The sequence below is a fragment of the Leptodactylus fuscus genome, chromosome 5 (genome assembly GCF_031893055.1).
Source record: "Leptodactylus fuscus isolate aLepFus1 chromosome 5, aLepFus1.hap2, whole genome shotgun sequence".
Lineage (NCBI taxonomy): Eukaryota > Metazoa > Chordata > Amphibia > Anura > Leptodactylidae > Leptodactylus > Leptodactylus fuscus.
Genome location: NC_134269.1, coordinates 113,388,428 through 113,410,908, shown reverse-complemented (window position 1 = coordinate 113,410,908; position 22,481 = coordinate 113,388,428). Strand labels below are relative to the sequence as shown.

The following is a 22,481-nucleotide window of genomic DNA, read 5'->3' as shown; positions in this document are numbered from 1 at the left end:
TCTGCAGAGGAAACCTCTGTGGACTTTCTGTGAAAAGCGCAACTGCTGCGTTGCTGCCACTTTTATTTTTGCTGCGGCCCGCTATATGGGACCTTAGCCTTAAGGAGTGTTTTTTTTTTTTTGTTTTGTTTTTTTTTTATCCAGTCTTGAATTGTTGCTGATAAAGCTGTTTGATAAATTTCTGCCCATACAGTTCTAAGATATGTCTGTCATTGTATTCATAAAACATTTTTAAGACATTTACAAGGTGTACAAGCATCAAAAACGTAAGACAGCAAATAGCTTTTGTACTGTAAGTGGTCTCAAGTGTGACATTACTGATGCACCAGGAGAGATTTTCATGCATATATCACACAGGTGAGACAGTCTTAGATGTTCAGAAATGAAGTTCAGAAAACATTTGTTACTTACTGCATTATACTCAATTGTTGTTTAGTCTGGGATTGACTTATAATTGATTTAAATTGAAACTTTGGTTTGTTGACTCTTTTAAGAATATTATAGAAGTATGATAAAAAAAACAATATTCAACTTTTACGTTTGCATACCAATTTCGACTTTTTTTTTTTTTTTTTTTTTAATCAGTGTGCTACACTATATTATATCCAATCTAGGTAATCCTTTGTAAGCTTAGCAGTCTGGAATTCCAGCTGATACATTTGAGAAAACCCCACAAAAAAAGGCAAAAATGACTTTAGGAATTAAATAATGAAAAGTTGAAACATCAATTATAATAGAAAGTAGAAATAAAATCATTATAATATGACTACAATACATTAGCATAAAATGGTTAAACACTATTAGGGAAAGTTCAGACGGAGATGTTTGGTCAGGATTTTGATGCCATATCCGCCTCAAAATCCTGGCTAAAAAGACGGCTCCCATGATCAGGAGTTTTTTCCAGGAGCCATTTCTTCCAGCTCCCGGAAAAAAGAAGTGAGATGCTCATTCTCCAGGCCGTTTCACCTCATGATTCGGCCTGAAAAGACCCCCTCCTCCGGACTAGGCCCATTCATTGGGCCTAATCCGGAGTGGAGTGCGCGGCTGGATGCCGATGCAGTGCACTGGCTTTCAGTCGCAGCTACCCGGCTTTTGGACCAGAACTTGAGGCGGCCTCCGCCTTAGGTTCCTATACAAAAAATCCTGCCTGAACTTACCCTTAGTAGGGAGTGTATAAACAGCAGTCCCCTGATAAAAAAAATATTGTTATTCAGGTCATTTTAAGAGCATTCACACAGAGTAAAGTGGCACTGATTCTGGCATGATAACTCGTGGCAGAATCAGTGCTGATAAAAAGACTACCATTGAGTTCAATGGGTTCCGTCTTCTGTACAGAACACATTGAACTCAATGGGAGGCTTTTTAATCAGCGCTGATTCTGCTGCAAGTTATCGTGCTAGAGTCAGCGCCACCTTACTCTGTGTGAATGACCCCTTACTTGGTAACTATGCCATGCTAAAAATAATTCCTTGTATTTTTCAATGGATAAATGCCAGAATAGGACATCAGAAAACACCATACATAGAAATACATAAAAACACTTTGCAATATATTATTCTGAAAAATAACAAAAAAAAAAAAAAAAATCTGTTAACTCTCATCCTCATATAGAGGGGTCCTGATTTGGCTCCAGGGAGGAAATGTACAGTCATATGCAGATGGTTCTTTTTGCTTATGAACTGTGGATATATTGTAGATTGCACAATTTGGAAAGTACTTAAGTATCCTTCTTCCATAATACTGGAAACTCCCAGTGAAATCTACGGGAATGAAGAGCACTCAGATGACACTTGGATGTCATCCTAGTGCATTCCACTATAACATACCTGGATGGATTTTATGCCGGGGTCCTGCATATGTGGCGTCACTGCAAACTGGATGGGATTCTAGTGGACAGTTTTTGTGTATTGTATATCTTGTCTTGATATATTTAATAACAAACAAACTCTCTGAATAATATATTAAACTACAAAGTATGAGAGAGGGAGGAATACAACTAAAACTTCTCATTTACAGAGTGAGTATAAATAGCAAGAGACACATGTGACTGGATCTGAGCACAAAGCAGAATCTTGGTATCACACCAGGGCGATTCCATCCATTGATAATGTATGGAGAAAGAAAAACATTTAAAATAATCATGTAGAGGAGAGAAGAATGCTAACAATAAGCAGGTTACACACAATACAAAGAGAACTACATCTTATTTCCATCTACAACTGCCTAGGGTGTATGAATGGTTTCTGAAGAATAGATACGCTTTCAGAATGTATATTTTAACTACTGTATGTATGCTATATTTCACAATCCTACTTTGACATCTCATATATTATACATTATTTTTAGGTGTATATGAAAATACACTTTTAGTACTGAACATGACTTTCATACCGCACAAACGTAGGCCCTGTATATTAACACCTATTGTGTGTAGGATCAGAACTTTCCTAGATGATTGTTTTTTACCTAGAAACTCATTCATGTTACAGGAAATAAATAAATCTGTGATGTTTCTAAATGCAAGTTCCCGGTTGATTCATCAAACACTTTTATTATGCGTCACACATCAAAGACACAGTTATCCAAAACTCATTAATGTAGGCTGTGTGCATAAATTATATACAGTAGCAACAGTAGAGTAGAAAAATACACTGAATAAGATAAAATAACTATATCCTGATAAGAGATTTATGTCTGTTCCAACACACAATTTCTAGTGATAAAACTTCAGAAAAGCTAAAATGTCAATTCACAAGGTAACAGTAATGGCTTATTGCATAGCAGTAAATGTGTTATTTGCAAATTGACCTTTAACTATTCAAAAATGACAACTGTATTAGCTAAATGTTGTAAATTTCCTTCTTAAGGCCCCCCATATAGCTGATGAGGGGCCATTTACTATTCGATTTGCACCAGTGTTGTAGTGTAAAACATTGCGCGTACCTATTAATAAAATTGGGGTGATTTAATCCAATGAATTTCAGTTTAAGACTGACTCATGACAAGTCAGTCATAAAGGGTTAGTATGAAGAGTATTAATTTACTTATCTGGTCCTGGGGATGCAGATGATGGACCCAGGAGATGCAGTAATGTCACGAACCTGGGTCATCAGAGGCAGCCCCGTCTCCTCCTGGTTGCTTGCTTTACTACAGTCAGCCAGCCACTAAACCACAGTTAATTACCTGTGAGATTGGGGAAGGAGGGGGTTGCGGAGTGAACCATTGACTCAGATTATATAATCCGGGTGTCATGATGCCTCTGGAACCCTGGATCCATCATTAGCTTCCCAAGAAAAGTTAAGTAAATGACTACTTCCTGGACTACCTTTTTAAGAAATTCATTCCTCACCTGGCTACTTCTGATCCCCTCTATAGCATTGTACGTAGCACATTCTTGGCCAACAGTCCATAACCCCCTCCACCCGCACTGTGTCCATTCACAGCAAGAAGAAAGAGAAATAGAGGTCTCAGATTAAGTGATCAGGGAACCATCAAGCAACCACTGATCTAGGATTTAGCACTTATTTTCTGAATATGTCATAAATGTTATTTATGTGAAAACCCAATATGCCCTTCCTTTTGTGCCCATTTTACTTTTCTGTATTTTTGCAATTTAGGTTTTTTTTTGTTTTTTTTTTAAATTTACAGCCTTCCAAAATCTATAACTTTTATTTTTCAATTTATAGAGTCATATTAGGGCTCATCTTTCATTGGACAAATTGTAATTCCTAGTGGGATCATTTAATATTTCATACAATGTACTGGAAAGTCTGGGAAATAAATAAAAAAAAAAAATCTAAAATGGGGTGGAATTGGAAATAAAATACAACAGACCCATTTTCATGCTTGTTTTCTTTTTACTGCATTCACAGTATGTTAACAATAAGCCATTACCTATATTCTACATGTTAGTACATTAATGATGATAACATCTACACTCACCGGCCACTTTATTAGGTACACCTGTCCAACTGCTCGTTAACACTTAATTTCTAATCAGCCAATCACATGGCGGCAACTCAGTGCATTTAGGCATGTAGACATGGTCAAGACAATCTCCTGCAGTTCAAACCGAGCATCAGTATGGGGAAGAAAGGTGATTTGAGTGCCTTTGAACGTGGCATGGTTGTTGGTGCCAGAAGGGCTGGTCTGAGTATTTCAGAAACTGCTGTTCTACTGGGATTTTCACGCACAACCATCTCTAGGGTTTACAGAGAATGGTCCGAAAAAGAAAAAACATCCAGTGAGCGGCAGTTCTGTGGGCGGAAATGCGTTGTTGATGCCAGAGGTCAGAGGAGAATGGCCAGACTGGTTCGAGCTGATAGAAAGGCAACAGTGACTCAAATAGCCACCCGTTACAACCAAGGTAGCCAGAAGAGCATCTCTGAACGCACAGTACGTCGAACTTTGAGGCAGATGGGCTACAGCAGCAGAAGACCACACCGGGTGCCACTCCTTTCAGCTAAGAACAGGAAACTGAGGCTACAATTTGTACAAGCTCATCGAAATTGGACAATTGAAGATTGGAAAAACGTTGCCTGGTCTGATGAGTCTCGATTTCTGCTGCGACATTCGGATGGTAGGGTCAGAATTTGGCGTCAACAACATGAAAGCATGGATCCATCCTGCCTTGTATCAACGGTTCAGGCTGGTGGTGGTGGTGTCATGGTGTGGGGAATATTTTCTTGGCACTCTTTGGGCCCCTTGGTACCAATTGAGCATCGTTGCAACGCCAAAGCCTACCTGAGTATTGTTGCTGACCATGTCCATCCCTTTATGACCACAATGTACCCAACATCTGATGGCTACTTTCAGCTGGATAATGCGTCATAAAGCTGGAATCATCTCAGACTGGTTTCTTGAACATGACAATGAGTTCACTGTACTCCAATGGCCTCCACAGTCACCAGATCTCAATCCAATAGAGCATCTTTGGGATGTGGTGGAACGGGAGATTCGCATCATGGATGTGCAGCCGACAAATCTGCGGCAACTATGTGATGCCATCATGTCAATATGGACCAAAATCTCTGAGGAATGCTTCCAGCACCTTGTTGAATCTATGCCACGAAGAATTGAGGCAGTTCTGAAGGCAAAAGGGGGTCCAACCCGTTACTAGCATGGTGTACCTAATAAAGTGGCCGGTGAGTGTATATTCCATGTTAAAAAATTGAGAATGTAGAAAAATAAGATTTTTTTTTTTTTTTTTTTTTTTAAAGATATCTGCAAATTTTTAAAGTTTTGTGTACAGGGTGTTGTAAGGCAGTGTATGGGGTCTTGAATCTGCCACTGTTTTGCAGGTCTACAATAAAATTTCTCTACTATTACTATTTAGCCCTGCCATAGGAACAGTATGGCTCCAGCAATCTTGCCAAGCAGGAGCTGTTCTAATGGGAGAATGAAACATAGTGGCTCCTCAGATGCCATGGTTGCATCTGACCACAGCATCTGCAAAGTTACCCCTCATTCACATCTGCGTTCGGTAATCCATTCGAGGAGTCCGCATGGGGACCCTCTGAACGGACTACCGAACGCATTTGCAAGCGGTGTGCAGTGAAAGCACACGGACCCCATAGGACTATAATGGGGTCCATGTGCTTGCCGCTAGATCTCCGCACGGAACATGCAGACATGAAAGTAGATTGAGAAGTCCGCATGTTCTCTACGGGGATCTCGCAGCAAGCACATGGACCCCATTATAGTCTATGGGGTCCGTGTGCTTTCACTGCACACCGCTTGCCAGTGCATTTGGTATTCCATTCAGGGGGTCCCCATGCAGACTCCCCCAAATGAAATACAAACGCAGATGTGAATGAGGGATAACATGCCTGTGATCAGAGAAGTGTCTGATCACTGAACACAAACCCTTGGCTATGGCTCACACCCAGTTCTTGAGCAGCAATTATGTTTAAAGGTCCACCATATGCCATACTATTATGGCAGAGGTTAGAAAGGAGTTAGGCAGAAGCATGATGGCAAAAGTATACTTAATTTTTTTTAAGCAGCAGAGAGCAGCATAAATGACATAGTGCCTTGAGAAGAATATGTAAGAAAATGCTGCAGATCCATGATGCTGCTGCTAGCAGTACGTACACTATACACTGGACAGATAAATGCAAAATGAAATAAATCAATTCCAACTTTTTTTGGTTTAAGACATAGCACAAGCATAATTACAATAAATGACAATGTATCAGCCTTACAGAATCTTTAGCAAGTGAGTATATTCGGAATCCATAAAGCAATGAATAATTCATTTACCTTTCCTTGGTTCCTTTTGTTCTGTTCACTTAGCTAGAATAGTTTGGAAGGTCAGTTAGGGATCTCTATCCAAGCTGCACCAGCTATGTGAATGGTGAATTCCTTTGGTCTATTCTAACAAATTAAAGTCCTGAATATATTCACACTGTACATTTTGGCTATTTTAACCTGTTTATAAAACCCTAGAATACTCATTTGAATTATTAACATTTTGTCAGTACAGAAAAGATAGGGAACTATATTTCCAGATTATATCATTTTAATGTATGCAAGAACATGTAGCAAAATAAATGCATAAAACTCTGCCCAGATTTTGACTTTGTCACCTTTGGAAAAATGGCAGAAAGAAAGGATCTTGTTTGATTTATTATTTACATAGTAGTTCAGAGTAAAATTGGTTTGTGTGTTTTGCTCATCCCATTCTGCCCATTATTTAGTATCTTCGGGGAAGAGCTGCAAATAGCAGTCGTAAACACAGCCAACGGGGCACAGAATTCTTCCCTGATGCTGTCTCACTTGCAAAAAAGGTCATTTTGCATCACCAGAATAATTACTTTAGTAATAATCAAGCTTAGTGCTGATGAAGTATTCAGAGCTCCTGTTAGCCCCAATGGGGTAGAGAATGGTTATATTTAGCATAGATGTCACAAATGTTCATCGTTTATCCAATAATGTTGGAATTTCTTAAAAAACAGAAATAAAAAAGATGTGGTAAAGTCATTGGGGATGCTATCATTCATAAACTGTGCTCTTTTTGGTTGCAACATTAGCATACAGAACTGTACAGTCCTATTAAAGTCAGCAACCGGAAAAAGTGCTATTTCACATTACTGCTAACAGGCTTCAAACCTGATGCAAAAGAAGGTCAGCAATGACTTAACAACCCCTTGCCGCTTATAAGTCACATTCTCTCATTTGAGAAAAAAAAAAACAAATAGATTGGCTCGGAGCCAGATTCTAATTTTCCTCTGACTTGCAAACATGATCTGTTGTACATTGGCCACACTAAATTTACTACAAGAATCACAATGTACTTTCTTAATGAAGCATTAATGCAGCAAATCCATCACATGTTGCATTGAACGGCTGCTCTTGAATTACCACCTGCTTGCATAGCACATTAGGCTTGTCTATTGTTAGCTGACCAACCCGTGCAGCACTCAGGCACTCGTGATATAGCATTGGTAGAACAATGCGGGCTGGAAGTGTCCCATACAGAGAAAAAGGCAAACATCAGTGTTATGTTTTTCAGCAGCTACACATTATGACTATATTTTCTTTTCATATTTGTATTGAAAGTCTTGCTGAATGTATTAATTCATTGTTACTAATCTTTGTAATAGTTTTTAATCATACTGAATCACTAACATAATAGCAGGCTACTTAATATTCAAGATGCTTAGAGTACAAATAATCTGAAACACTTCACAGATATAATGGTGTAGTGAAACAAAGAGAAATGACCGTGACGTGTTTTATTACTTATTCCATTAATAAGCAAGGCAAACCTAAAACACGACACAATTCACCATAAAAATCACAAAATAAAGGAACAAAAATGTTTCAGTAATTTCCAGGGTTAAGAGTATGTATAAAACAATTTATCACTGCAGGCAATGGCTATTACAGAGGAAATTTACAGTTATATTACAAGACATGCTTTCAAATGAATAACCAACCACATAACACATACCTCCGTCAATCCATTCAGAGGGGGCACTTTTAACACATCTACATGTCTATAATAGAGCACATTGGCAGGGATTGCTCTATTGGGACAATCCCTTTATTGTTTCATACTGATCTGTAAATCTATAGTCTACCTTTTGCTTAATGCACCCAAAATCTGATAAGTAGTTAAAAAAAAAAAGTCTATAAATATGTTAGATTTCCCCATTAATTAGCAAGCATAACTGGTCAATCAATAATTAAAGCCTACTCCATTCATAAAACAACATTGGTATTTACGGTCCCACCTCCCACTCCTGTGGTAGTTTTTGCCCCCCCCCCCCCCCAACTAGGTATTAGGAGCAGGGCCAGAGCTTCCACAGCGCTGTGTGTGGAGGCTGCCGGCCCGCTCCTTCCTGCGCTGCCAAGTCCCCTGCTTCTGGGTGTTGGAAAGCAGGCCGGAACATCTCAGATGTAGCAGTGCTGACTGTGTGCTGAACCCTGTTGCATCTCAGATGTAAGAGAGCTGACTGTGTGCTGAACCCTATTGCATCTCAGATGTAGCAGGGTTCAGCACACAGTCAGCACTGCTACATCTGAGATGGAGTAGGGTTCAGCGCACAATCATCACTGCTACATCTGAGATGCAACAGGGCTCAGCACACAGTCAGCTCTGCTGCATCTCAGGTGTAGCAGAGCTCAGCGCATGGCCAGCTCTGCTACATCTGAGATTGGACCACAATGGAGACTGTTGTGGATCGATCTTAGACTCCGCCTCCTCCGGCAGAACCAGCGTTGATTGGCCGGATGCTGTACATAGTATGGCATTCGGCCAATCAATGCTGGTCAATGCATTCCTATGAGAAAAAGTCAGCTCCCGCATAACGCAAGCTGACAGGGATCCCAACGAGATAGAGCCCTAAAGAGCTGGGTGAGTAACATTTCCACCTAAATAAAGGTAATCCCTAGCTAACCCTGCCAGTACATCTATCCCTGTCTCACAGTCACATAGTTCACAGTCTCATATGACCCGGATCTGAAATCCACTATTCGTATAAATTGGAGGTCATCTGATTTAGCCAGCCAATTACTTTTTCCGATTTTCTTCGATGCCTATGTTATCATAGTTCCTGTCCCACCTCCTCGACACAGTTATTGGTGCAAAAAAAGCGCCAGGTAAGGTGGTAGGGGATACGAATTTTCAGTGCGATTGCCGCGTGGTATTCGATTGGAATCAAATATCTCGAGCAGCCTGATATTCGATCGAATATCAATTTGATTGAACGCCGTTTGCTCATCTCTAATGACTACACTTTGACTCCCTGCTGCCACCTGCTCACCACCTGCCACAGCCTTTTGAATCCTTGGAGCTGTACCGCTATCCAAAACATCTGCTGGTAAGAGATCTCAGTGTCTGGTTTACTGCGATTTGTGGTGCGCTGTGTGTTTGGCATTTACTGACCCGTACCGCTCTGCCCAGCAGTGCAGCCAAGTCCATCCCTGCCATCGGAGGCTCTGGTGAACACGGTTGTGGGTTTGGAGTTGGTGCAGCGCAGGGGGTGTTGGACACACAGCGCTGTATTAACCATTTTGATCAGTGTATCTAGTACTCATTCTCACTATTGGCTCAGATCTGCATCTGTTATCCTAACACACAGTACACTAACTGCACTATATACAGACCTCACATCAGGTACAGGTACACATTAGGTGGAGGAGAGGATATGCAGGTGCACAGGCAGACCACTCAGAACCCCTCCCCTGGTCCCCACCTTATCAAAGTTGCTTGGGTTCCAATTACCAGTCATTTTACAGCACCCCCAGCTAGGCAGCAATCTACTACTGGCAAAAATGTGTGAGGTAGTTTTAGGAATTTGCAAAGGAGAGTCAGATATTATTTGCATTTAGCTGCACAGTAGGTCATCAGAATAATTTTTACTGGGGGGTCTTATGCACTACAGTCTGCCTATGACTATTAGGAATCTTTGCATCTTGTTTAGTTTTTAGTTAGGTAGAATTTAATAACATTATTACTAGAGATGAGCGAACAGTGTTCTATCGAACACATGTTCGATCGGATATCAGGGTGTTCGCCATGTTCGAATCGAATCGAACACCGCGTGGTAAAGTGCGCCAAAATTCGATTCCCCTCCCACCTTCCCTGGCGCCTTTTTTGCACCAATAACAGCGCAGGGGAGGTGGGACAGGAACTACGACACCGGGGGCATTGAAAAAAATTGGAAAAAGTCATTGGCTGCCGAAATCAGGTGACTTCCATTTTAGACGAATAGTGGATTTCAAATCCGGGTCATATGAGAATGTGAACTTTGTGACTATGAGACAGGGATAGCTGTACAGGCAGGGATAGCTAGGGATAACCTTTATTTAGGGGGGAATGTTATTAAAAATAACTTTTTGGGGCTCTATCGGGTGTGTAATTGTGATTTTTGTGAGATAAACTTTTTCCCATAGGGATGCATTGGCCAGCGCTGATTGGCCGAATTCCGTACTCTGGCCAATCAGTGCTGGCCAATGCATTCTATTAGCTTGATGAAGCAGAGTGTGCACAAGGGTTCAAGCGCACCCTCGGCTCTGATGTAGCAGAGCCGAGGCTGCACAAGGGTTCAAGCGCACCCTCGGCTCTGATGTAGGAGAGCCAAGGGTGCACTTGAACCCTTGTGCACCCTCGGCTCTGCTACATCAGAGCCGAGGGTGCGCTTGAACCCTTGTGCACACTCTGCTTCATCAAGCTAATAGAATGCATTGGCCAGCGCTGATTGGCCAATGCATTCTATTAGCCCGATGAAGTAGAGCTGAATGTGTGTGCTAAGCACACACATTCAGCTCTACTTCATCGGGCTAATAGAATGCATTGGCCAGCGCTGATTGGCCAGAGTACGGAATTCGGCCAATCAGCGCTGGCTCTGCTGGAGGAGGCGGAGTCTAAGATCGCTCCACACCAGTCTCCATTCAGGTCCGACCTTAGACTCCGCCTCCTCCAGCAGAGCCAGCGCTGATTGGCCAAATTCCGTACTCTGGCCAATCAGCACTGGCTAATGCATTGTATTGGCGTGATGAAGCAGTGCTGAATGTGTGTGCTTAGCACACACATTCAGCTCTACTTCATCGGGCTAATAGAATGCATTGGCCAATCAGCGCTGGCCAATGCATTCTATTAGCGTGAACTGAGTTTGCACAGGGGTTCTAGTGCACCCTCGGCTCTGCTACATCAGATTGCTACATCTGATGTAGCAGTGCCGAGTGTGCATCAGATGTGTAGTTGAGCAAAACTGACTCAGCACTGCTAAGTCTCTGCATTCGCATAGGAATGCATTGGCAGCCTTCGGCCAATCAGCGCTGGCTCTGCCGGAGGAGGCGGAGTCTAAGGTCGGACCTGAATGGAGACTGGTGTGGAGTGATCTTAGACTCCGCCTCCTCCAGCAGAGCCAGCGCTGATTGGTCGAGTTCCGTACTCTGGCCAATCAGCACTGGCCAATGCATTTCTATGGGGAAAGTTAGCTTGCGAAAATCGCAAACTGACAGGGATTTCCATGAAATAAAGTGACTTTTATGCCCCCAGACATGCTTCCCCTGCTGTCCCAGTGTCATTCCAGGGTGTTGGTATCATTTCCTGGGGTGTCATAGTGGACTTGGTGACCCTCCAGACACGAATTTGGGTTTCCCCCTTAACGAGTTTATGTTCCCCATAGACTATAATGGGGTTCGAAACCCATTCGAACACTCGAACAGTGAGCGGCTGTTCGAATCGAATTTCGAACCTCGAACATTTTAGTGTTCGCTCATCTCTAATTATTACCAATTTGACTCCATAAACTGATAGCATGGTCAAAGGGGTTTTCTTAACACAGACAATCCCTGTAATTAGTTTTCATACTTAAAAATGACAAGTTATCTGCCAATGCATAGTGAATAGGACCCTCAGTGTATGAATTAGTTCTCCTAGGTTGGAACATGCATGCTCAGATCACTCTGACCAATCTTCAAAGTGGGTGCTGCCTGCCTTTCCTTCCTGGTTCTCATATGCTGTGTAATTTGTTAGGGCTCTAGTATACATGTATCCTTTTGTTTACCTTTCCTCATGGCTCAGTGCATAGACAACCCTTGACACAGCATCGCAAAATCATATAGATTATATACGAGTGTGTGCGGTCACCCAATGGTTGTGACATAAACTGCAGCACATCAAAGTTTTTGCTAGCATGCTGTAATATTGTATAGAATTTGTGTTGTGACAAACTGTACCCCTAAATAAAACTCGGGCATGGGTAAAGGTAAACTTATCTGAATTTTTGGCAAGAGGAATAGCTCTGTAGACTATATTCTTCCAGTCTTCAAAATTCCAGAACCCCTCATAGGAAGAACATGTTCGTATAAACAAATATTCTGTAATTGTGAGCCATTTCTAATATCTATGCTTCGTAATAAACAAATATGACAGTCTTTGTTCTCTCTTCATTACCAATAAAACAAGGTAACATGATTGTGGTATTTGTAGTATAAGATAACATGGTCATCTGACAGTCCTGACCTTGGATAAGTAATGTTATCTCATGGAATTCAATGGAGCAAAATTAGACTGTTATAACATGTAAGGTCTTGAAAGTGGAAAACACATTGTAAGCATGCTTTGCTGATTACAATGGTAGAGTATGTAAACATGCAGAGTAATAGCATATACTAATAAAATAAGATTTTCTTAATTTGCAATTTAAGTCCTGCTGAGTTGTTCTTTTTTTTTATCTATCGTCAGTGCCCTGCATTGTAAATGAGACAAATCCCAGAGAACGACCCAATATTAAAATAAGGTAATTTGAGACTACTAATCCGCAATACAGGGAACCTAAGTATGACTGCTACATTTTAGCACTCTATAGCTACACCTTTGTTTATATTATAATGGAGAGGACCTACAGTGAAACTAATGCCTTATGGAAAACATAACAATTCAGATAAGATAAGCAAATTAATATAAATATATACTAACAATGTAACTCCATAACACACTACCACATGTATACACTTAAGATATATTGTCACTAACTTCTCAGACAACTTAGCCTCCTTTATTAGAGCATTTGATTCTGAACCAGAAAGTAATGTACTTTAATTAAAAATGTGACTGCTTTCTGAATGAAAAAAACCTCTCATAGGGTGCATTCACACTTCAGATACGCTGACTGATTCTGAACGTTAAAACACATTCAGAATCAGCGCGTATAAAGCAGATCCCATTTATTTCAATGGGAGCCGGTATACAAGCGCTCCCCATTGAAATGAATGGGCTGCTTTTTTCTCTATGGGGCCCCTTGACACGGCGTCAGCTCTAGGCTCATTCCGAGCCGTACACGCGAGTGCTTCTAAACACTTCCCGTTCACTTCAATGGGAGCGCTCGTAGAAAAAAAAGCACCCCCTTCATTTCAATGGGGAGCGCTCGTATGCCGGCTCCCATTGAAATGAATGGGATCTGCTTTATACGCGGTGATTCTGAACGTGTTTTAACGTTCAGAATCAGTCAGCGTATCCGAACTGTGAATGCACCCTAAGGCTAAAGCACTGCAGAAAGAACCGCTGCGTGATCGCATGGAGGTTCTTTCCGCAGTGGTTTCGAGAGAAAGTTCATGGAGTTTTCCTCCGCGGACTTTCTCTTCCCATTATATCTACGGGAAAGCCGCCGGCGTTTCCGTAGATATAATTGACATGCTGCAATTTGCAAAGCCGCAAAATTTCTTCCACAAAGTGGGCATGGGATTCACATGAATCCCATCCCCTTTGCTTGCACTGTAAAACGCCACAATTTTTCCCGCAGCGTCTCCGCTGCGGGCAAATCGTGGCGTTTACGTCCCGTGGGGCCCCAGCCTAAGGGAGCCTTCACACGGAGTTTATGCTCCACTCATTCTGAATGTAAACTTGTTCAGAGTGAGCGGCGTAAAACAGATCCCAGTGACTTCTATGGGTGCCGGCATACGCGCGCTACCTATTGAAATCAATGGGAGGCTTTTTTACCTATTGCTTTCAATGTGATGTGTTCATATCACATTAGGTAAAAAAGCCTCCTATTGATTTTAATGGGTAGCGCGCATATGCTGACACTCAGAGAAGTAATGGGATCTGTTTTTTATGCCAGTCATTCTGATCGAGTTTACTTTCAGAATGAGCAGAGCGTAAACTCCGTGTGAAGGCTCCCTAAGGGTATGTTCACATGACAGAAAAATGGATTCCTCATGTGGACATACTGCGCGGCTAGCCGCAACGGAATACCAATACAGTGCAACGGCATCCTGTCACGACATTCCGCTCCAGATTAGGCCCGAATGAATGGACCTAATTGGGAGGGAGTCTCGGGCCGTGGATGAGTCAGCCGCAGAATCCACAAAAAAAATATAGGTCCCTATTCACAATCATTGCATTTTTAGCATCTAAATAAATAAATAGGGTGATTATAAGATTAGAATCTTAAATTTCTTGTACTGGTGTAATACTAAACAGTGGCAGAACTGCATAATAGAAGCAGAAAGTTCACAGAAGAAACCTCTGTGAACTTTCTGTGAAAGTGCTGCGGGATAAACTGTGATTGTTTTACGCTGTGGTTTTTTTTCCAGCAGCGCTTTTTGGCTACAGCTCGCTATGTGGGGCCATGGCCTTACTCAGGAATGGTGAGGGCTAGAGAAAAAATACCAACTGTGCCAGAATCATTGAAGCAGCACCTATTCAAGAATGTAACAAGTTGGATTTGGGAGGATGTTGAAAGGTTCTTTTAAAGACTGTAATTGTATGGAATCCTATAGCTTAGTTTCAAAGCCTTAAAAATCCAACTCAAAATAAGAAACAATGAAGACTAAAGAAAGATAAGCAGCTACAGATGTAAGTAATACAGATAAAACAAAAGCACATATGGTTCTATCAACCTATACTCGAGTATAAGCGGAGTTTTTCAGCACAGTTTTTGTGTTGAAAAAGCCCCCCTCGGCTTATACTCGAGTCAAACAAAATAAATAAATAAATAAATAAATGTATAGAATCTCCCATAAAATTGTGAAAAAAAACCTTTACAAAAATATAATAAAAAAAAATAAAAGTTCTAAATCACTCCTTTCCCTAGAATACATGTAAAAGTAGAAAATTACTGTGAAAAACATACACATTAGGTATCAGTGTGTCTTAAAGTGCCCGGTCTACTGAATATAGGGCAGGGGTCTCAAACTCAATTTACACGGGGGCCGCTGGAGGTAGAATCTGGGTGAGGCTGGGCCACATCAGGTTTTCTACAAGCTAGGCTTGCCGCAGCAAATTTAGCTCCGCCCAATTTGATGATGACTCCACCCATTCTTATTCATTTTTCATGTGCCCCCACACAGTATAATCCTCCTAAAGTCACCCGTACACTATATGTCACCACATTATAATGTTTCCTTCCAACTCCCCCACAGTATTAGGTCCCTCTCCTGGTGCCCCAGTTTCCTGGGGGAAACTAGAGGGGACATGGAACTGGGGCAGATGGAGGGGGAAATAAAACAGTGGGGGTAGTTGGAGGGGGGCAATAAATTAATGGCAGCTGAAGTGGGACATTAAACTGGGGGCAACTAGAGGGGGACATTAAACTCAGGAGGCTAGAAGCAGACATTAAACTGTAGGGGTAGGTGGACGGTGACAATAAACTGGGGACAACTAGAGGCAGACAGGTCCCCCTCCAGCTACTCCCACGGTTTAATGCCCCCTCCAATTGTCCCCAGTTTAAGTGCCCTCCTTCATGGACCCTGTTTCATCTCCCCCCACCATTTCTCCCCCAGTTTGATATCCCCCTTCATTTGCCCCATTTTATGTCCCCCCTCCATCTGTCCCCAGTTTTATGTCGTCCCTCCATCTGCCCCAGTTTCATGTGCCCCATCCATCTGCCCCAGTTTCATATTCCCCTCCATCTGCCCAATTTCAGATACCCCCTTCATCTGCCCCCATTTTCATGCTCCCCCTTCCATCTGTGACCCCAGGTTCATGTCCCCCCCCTCCATCTCTGCCCCTAGGTTACTGACACACACACACACTCCATCTCACATTCCTCTCAGTACTACATCTCTTCATCTTTTGGCCGGCACACTAAGACACGCCTCCAATAGTCACGTAACGTCTGATGTCACACACAGGTCCTTGAGTCTTAAACTTCAGCAGTACTAGCTTTCCACTGATCACCCATCCCTTTTATTGCTGTTATAAGAGCGGGGGAGTGATCGGAGGAAAGTTTAACTGTTTCACTTAAACGTTCCTCCAATCACCACCCCGCTCTTATAACAGCAATAAAAGCGATGGGTGATCAGTGGAAAGCTAGTACTGCTGAAGTTTAAGACTCAAGGACCTGTGTGTGACGTCAGACATCACGTGACTATTGGAGGCGTGTCTTAGTGTGTCGGCTGAAAGATGACTATAGTGGGACATGCAGGGAGCTGCGCGGGGGACGCAAACTTTCATCCCGAGGGCCGCAGTTGGCCCGCGGGCACAAGTTTGAGACCCCTGATATAGGGTATTTGCAGTGCTCCTATTCTGTTGGGAAGGAGTTAATAGGAGCACTGCAGATACCCTATATTCAGCCAGGCTCAGGGAAGGGGCAGACAGACAACCAAAACACCCCCTCCCCTTCCCCAGCAACTACTGCACTCAAAAATTCCGACCATTTTAAATTTTGAAATTTTCCAGTAGCTGCTGCATTTCCCCCCCTCGGCTTATACTCGAGTCAATAAGTTTTCCCAGTTTTTTTTTGTGGTAAAATTAGGGGTCTCTGCTTATATTCGGGTCGGCTTATACTCGAGTATAAATGGTAGCTAAACAGAATCTCTCAGTAATTATACATTTATTACCTATCTTGATGATTGAGATCTATCTATTAGAAATACCCATTAATACTCTGTGTAGAAATATGTACTAACATATGTACTCAAATGTCACTACTACTGTATAACATTTATTAAAATTTAAAAAATTTAATATACGGAATTAAATAAATTCAAGTCGATTTTAAGTGTACATACTGTTTATCTTCTATTGAGTAGGGCACCGTTTGGTGAACATGTTTGTAATATACTTACAGGAGTTGCCTGTGCTAAAATAAAAATAAACCCCTAAACTAAACCCCCTCCCCCAGCCTAACTTCTAATTTACTTTATTTAAATAATAATAATAATTAAAAAAAAATATATATATGTATATGTACCCATATCCCTGGTGCAGTCACATGACCACCACAACAAAATAAGGAAAAACATTGGGAAAAATTCTGAGGATTTGAATTTAAAACTGAAATCTAAATATACTAAAGCTCTGTGCTGTCAAGACTCTTGAACAGAACATCCAATATAAATTTTCCAAGTGACTCACCACAAGTGCTTTGGATCGATTTCGTAGAAGTTTTTCTATGTTGGTTGCGGCACTTTCCACTAGCTGTCGTGCATTATTAGCCTCCACTGTGTACAAATTTTTGTTTTTCAAGTAAATCTAAAGTAGAAAAAAAACAAAAAACAAAATTAAAACCAGAATAGGATCATGCAAATACAACAGGGCACATTTATTCTGTGAAAATTGTAGTTCAAAAAGGCTCAGTTTTGGAGGTTTTTTTTGTCATATTTGCACCAATTTTATGTATTGTTTTGCTACTTACACCCAGAGGTTGCACTACATTTTTATTTATTTTTTTTTTATACAGAAGAGTAACAATACTCCTCTTCTTATTTTTGAAGAGTATTTTTTGCCAAGGAGGAATATGAAATTTGCAGCAATTTATTTTACATACTCATATAATAAACATTTGTAAACAATGTCCCAAGTAGGACTTACAATCTAAATTTCCTATCAGTATGTCTTTGGGTGAATTTCCTCTGGTCTCCTTCTAAACTTCAAACATAGGAAGAGCATACAAACTGTTGCAAATGTTGTCCTTGGCTGGATTTGAACCTAACCACTGAGCTATATGCAAACATACATAATGTTAAGAGGTTGTTAGGAAATGCACATCAGCATCTGAGTTACAGAACAGAAGAGAAGAGTGCTTGGGAGCAGAGGCTGGAATAGGGCTCTCTTGTAGTGAGTGAAATAAGGTGCTATTAGGTAGCCAGGGGCTCTAGACACAGGGATTTTTTTTTTTTTTTTTTTTTTTTCAAAGCACTAACTTTTACAGGCGTTAATGTGACCTCTGCAAATGCCTCTATCTTAGCAAGCAGGCGTTAACCGGATTGAGAATTGGGCAGGATTGAATATAGAGATGCCCACACATTTATGACTGCTTACTCCAGAAAACTAGCGTAAATAATGCCGAAATCTATTGAAGCGCCTTGCTGGAGTAGATTTCCTTCCCGAGAAAAATAACAGCCATGATTTTGAAGTCCTACACCACCCCTTTAAGAGGCAGAGGCCTATTAGTAATTTTAGTTCATCTATTGTGATGCACTCGCCAGAAAGTGAAATCTTCTACAGCAAGAAGCATGAACAGATTTCAGCATTATTTACGCTAGTTTTCTGGAGTAAGAAATCATAAATATGTTGGGCACATCGGATGACAATAGAGCAAAGATTAAGACTGGCGTATATAAGATTAGACATAAATGGTTTGTACTGTTATGGACTCTTATTCCCTATCCAAAGGACTGGCGTTAAGGGTCCCTGATTGCTGGGTTCCTCTGTGATCAAGAATACAGGGGACCTGAAGTCTCTCAAAGACTCCTTGTGGATTGAGCGCCAGTGTGCTTGTGTGACCGACACACCATTCACTTCTTTTGGGCTGGCAGAACGATAATCTCCAACAGTGCACCCAGCTCCATAGAAGTGAAAGAAGCATCAGTCAAGCAAAAGTGCACTGGCGCTCCACTCACAAAGTGGCTTTAGGGGGAGTTTCAATCCCATGTCCTCCTGATTACTGGGGGAAACAGCAATTGGGCACCAACGATCGGACACTTATTCTCTTTCCTGTGGATAGGGTTTATGTGTCTATAATGTAACAACCCATTTCATGTATGTGCCCCAATATGTTTTTAGCTGATTGTCTAATTTCTGCACAGCTGAGTTGTATTCTTTTCTATGCCAAGTAAACAAAATTCACACCAACAAAATCCCAGACTCCTCCAAAAGGAAGAATTACCTTTCTTTCATTGGAAATCTGATTTGTGGACTTTTCCCCAATGAGCAATATCTGATAATAAGTCTAAATATGCCAGTTGTATGTCTTCAATGAGTAGAGACAAGTTAGAAAGCCATGGCCAAGTCAAAGATATCTACAGAACACAGTTTCCTATGGCATATTCACATAGCCAAAGAGCCACAATATACAGTGAAAAGAAAAGCTATTAACTAGCTCAGAAATGTAATCATGAAATGTAATGAAACCATTATTACAATGCTAATCTTCACATAAGTGAGGTGATATACATATATAAAATTGAACAATGTACAGTGTCTATTTTTATCATATCTTAATAAAATAAAATAATTTACTTATTCTGTTGCAACAGACAAGTTGATGCTGACTGGTAACACAATGGGGAACTTATTAAAATGTTATAAATGCAACTGTGGGTGCAACTTTCATTGTATTCTGCTGCTGCTGAAAAAGCTGCTTTGTAATTGATTGCTATGGCCAACTAAAACAGTTTTGATTTTAGACAATTTTAACCCCTACCCGCTCTGCGTTGTACTATTATATCACACTATAGAGTCATAATAGTATGTCGCTGTAATCCTGCAGGCACAGCAACTGTGTCTGTGGCATTACCTTTGGCACATTTTCTTTGTCAAGTTCCCCAATTTAGTTGTTCATATGATAGAAACATTTGTATGCACAAACAGTTATAGTCACAAGAGTTGGTACCACTGAATACTCTCCAAAATATGAAGTATTTCTCCCAGAAAATTATTGGCATTAGACATATTGTTAGAAACATGTTTATTTCCTTTGTGTTTTGGAACAACACAAAAAAACTTGGACATAATCTCACACAAAACTCCAAAAATGGTCTGGACAAAACTGTTGACACCTTTTCAGAATCGTTGGTAAATAACTGTTTCAAGCATGAAAAAAAAAACAAAAAAACTTTTCAAGTCTTCAGTAGGTGATACCTTTTTTAATGGCTAACTCATAATGATGACAGAATATGACGTTTCGAAGCTTCCTCTGAGCTCCTTCTTCAGATATATCTGTTTTTAGATATATCTGAAGAAGGAGCTCAGAGGAAGCTTCGAAACGTCATATTCTGTCATCATTATGAATTAGGCATTAAAAAAGGTATCACCTACTGAAGACTTGAAAAGTTTTTTTGTTTTTTTTTTCATATTTCATAACCACTGCCTAACACGGTACCAAAACAAACATTTTCCTGTTTCAAGCATGTGATGCTCGTTCACACTCACCTGTGGCAAGTAACGGGTGTGGACAATACAAAAATCACACCTGAAACCAGATTAAAAAAAAAAGAGAAGAGAACTGTCTGAGGACTTGAGAACCAAAATTGTGGAAAAATAGCAACAATCTCAAGATTACAAGTCAATCCCCAAAGATGTTGATGTTCCTTTGTCCATGGTGCACAACATAAATCAAGAAGTTTACAACCCATGACACTATATCTAATCTCCCTGGATGTGGATGGAAGAGAAAAATTGATGAATGGTTGCAAAACAGGATAGTCCGGATGGTGAATGAGCAGTCCCGATCAAATTGTAAAGAAATTCAAGCTGTCCTGCAGACTCAAGATGCATCAGTGCCAATGCAAATTATTTGTCGACATTTGAATAATATTAAAAGCTATGACAGGAAACCCAGGAGGATCCCACCGCTGACACAAATACATAAAAAAGCTAGACTGTAGTTTACCAAAATGTACATGAGTAAACAAAAAACCTTCTGGTAATATGTCTTGTGGACACATGAGGCCGAGATAGAGCTTTTTGGTAGAGCACATCATTCTACCGAAAACAGAACAATGCCTACAATGAAAAGAACACAGTACCAACAGTCAAATATGGTGGAGGTTCAAAGACGTTTTGGGTTTGCCTTGCGCTGGATGCCTTGACTGTGTGTACAGCATCATGAAGATTATCAAAGAATCTTAAGTCTCAATGTAGAGCCCAATGTCAGAAAGCTGGGTTTCCCTCCTAGGTCAAGGGTCTTCCAGTGGGACAGTGACACTAAATATACTGCAAAACGCACGCAGAAATGGATGGAAACAAAGTGCTGGAAGGTTCTGAAGTGGAGAAATACTTCATTTCCTGGAATAATTTCAGGAATACCAACAATTGTGGTCACAATGTAAGTGCCATTCTAGTGGTGTTGCAAAAATAATTTACCAATACATTATGATTATACTAAAAAGTTCCAGAATTGACATGACTTATACTTTATGACAGAAATGAAAAAAAAATATATTACTAGAAACAAACAGGTATTTGAAAACAAACTAGCTATGTGCTTTATATCAAATTTTTAACTTGACACTAGTGAGATTTCATGCAAATCTCATATCAATGAAAATAGTAAACCAGGGAAACTGTGACAAGTATCAGTCATTCAACTCAAGGTATAATAAGCACAGGCTGTACAAGTTCTTTCAGAACTACTTCTTCTCGTACATCTGAAATGAATATAATTGAAAGTTCATTGTAACAGCAAGTTCCTGTACCCTGCTGAACTGGTGATGATGCCCATTAGCGCTAGACAATCATCAAGTGGCAATGCTTATCATTTGCAAATCATCAAAACTATTCCTGGCCAGCATCATTGCCAGCCAACATCTCACTAACACTTGAGTGATGAGACCAACCAGCTTATTCAGTAGTTCACAGGGAATGATTGTGTATCTCTTTGAAATAGGTTATATGTCCTATATTATAATCTGCAACATGGATTGATTGCGGGGGTATAGATGTGGCTTCTTTAAAGGGAAGTAAGCCAAGTTGGCAGGTTAGTATATTTATGAGATTCCTTTTTCCTGTGTGTTTAGGAAGCACATGGAGCCCCTGCAGTTCAACACCATGAAGCTGAACCCACTTCATGTGCCTCTATATGGTGCACCATATGGCGGTGTATTATATAAATATTCTATTGCTTCTAGGGCAGAATTCTATAGCTCTTTAAAATAACATTCAATGTAATATTTTTTTGATTGTTTATGCACGAATGCAATGCAGCAGCACTACCCTGTATAAGAGCAGTATATTTAGCTACCAATCTATACTGCTTGTAGTCCAAAATTGTGCCATTTTGCTACTAACAATGCTCAAAGAATACACCATTCTAAAAAGTCTGTGTCAGTCTGCATTCACAAATTGAGTATTAACCCCCGTTGCCCTAAGCCCTTCCGGACATGATTGGCAGGCTGCTGTGTATGCACTTGCACATGGTCGCCTGTCAATCAATGCCCCAAGGCAGTTTGACTCAAGCTAAGTGTCTGGTCTAGGTTTTGAATGCTGCCGGTATCAAAATACCCAGTTTGTGCAATTTTGGCTACTAGATGTATGTACTTTTACCTATAATATGCTATCTCTATCTATGGCAAAATATTAA

At 40.7% G+C, this 22,481-nt stretch overlaps 1 protein-coding gene across 7 annotated transcripts in view; it reads right to left on the bottom strand.

The window, feature by feature from the left end:
• The window catches only part of CACNA2D1 (calcium voltage-gated channel auxiliary subunit alpha2delta 1), a 561,607-nt gene that overhangs the window by 412,397 nt on the left and 126,729 nt on the right, over positions 1-22,481 (bottom strand). For all 7 annotated transcript variants that reach the window (XM_075274041.1, XM_075274040.1, XM_075274043.1 and 4 more), the window contains exon 3: positions 17,315-17,431. In XM_075274041.1, the coding sequence (XP_075130142.1) occupies positions 17,315-17,431 (117 nt within the window). The remainder of the gene's footprint in view (positions 1-17,314; positions 17,432-22,481) is intronic.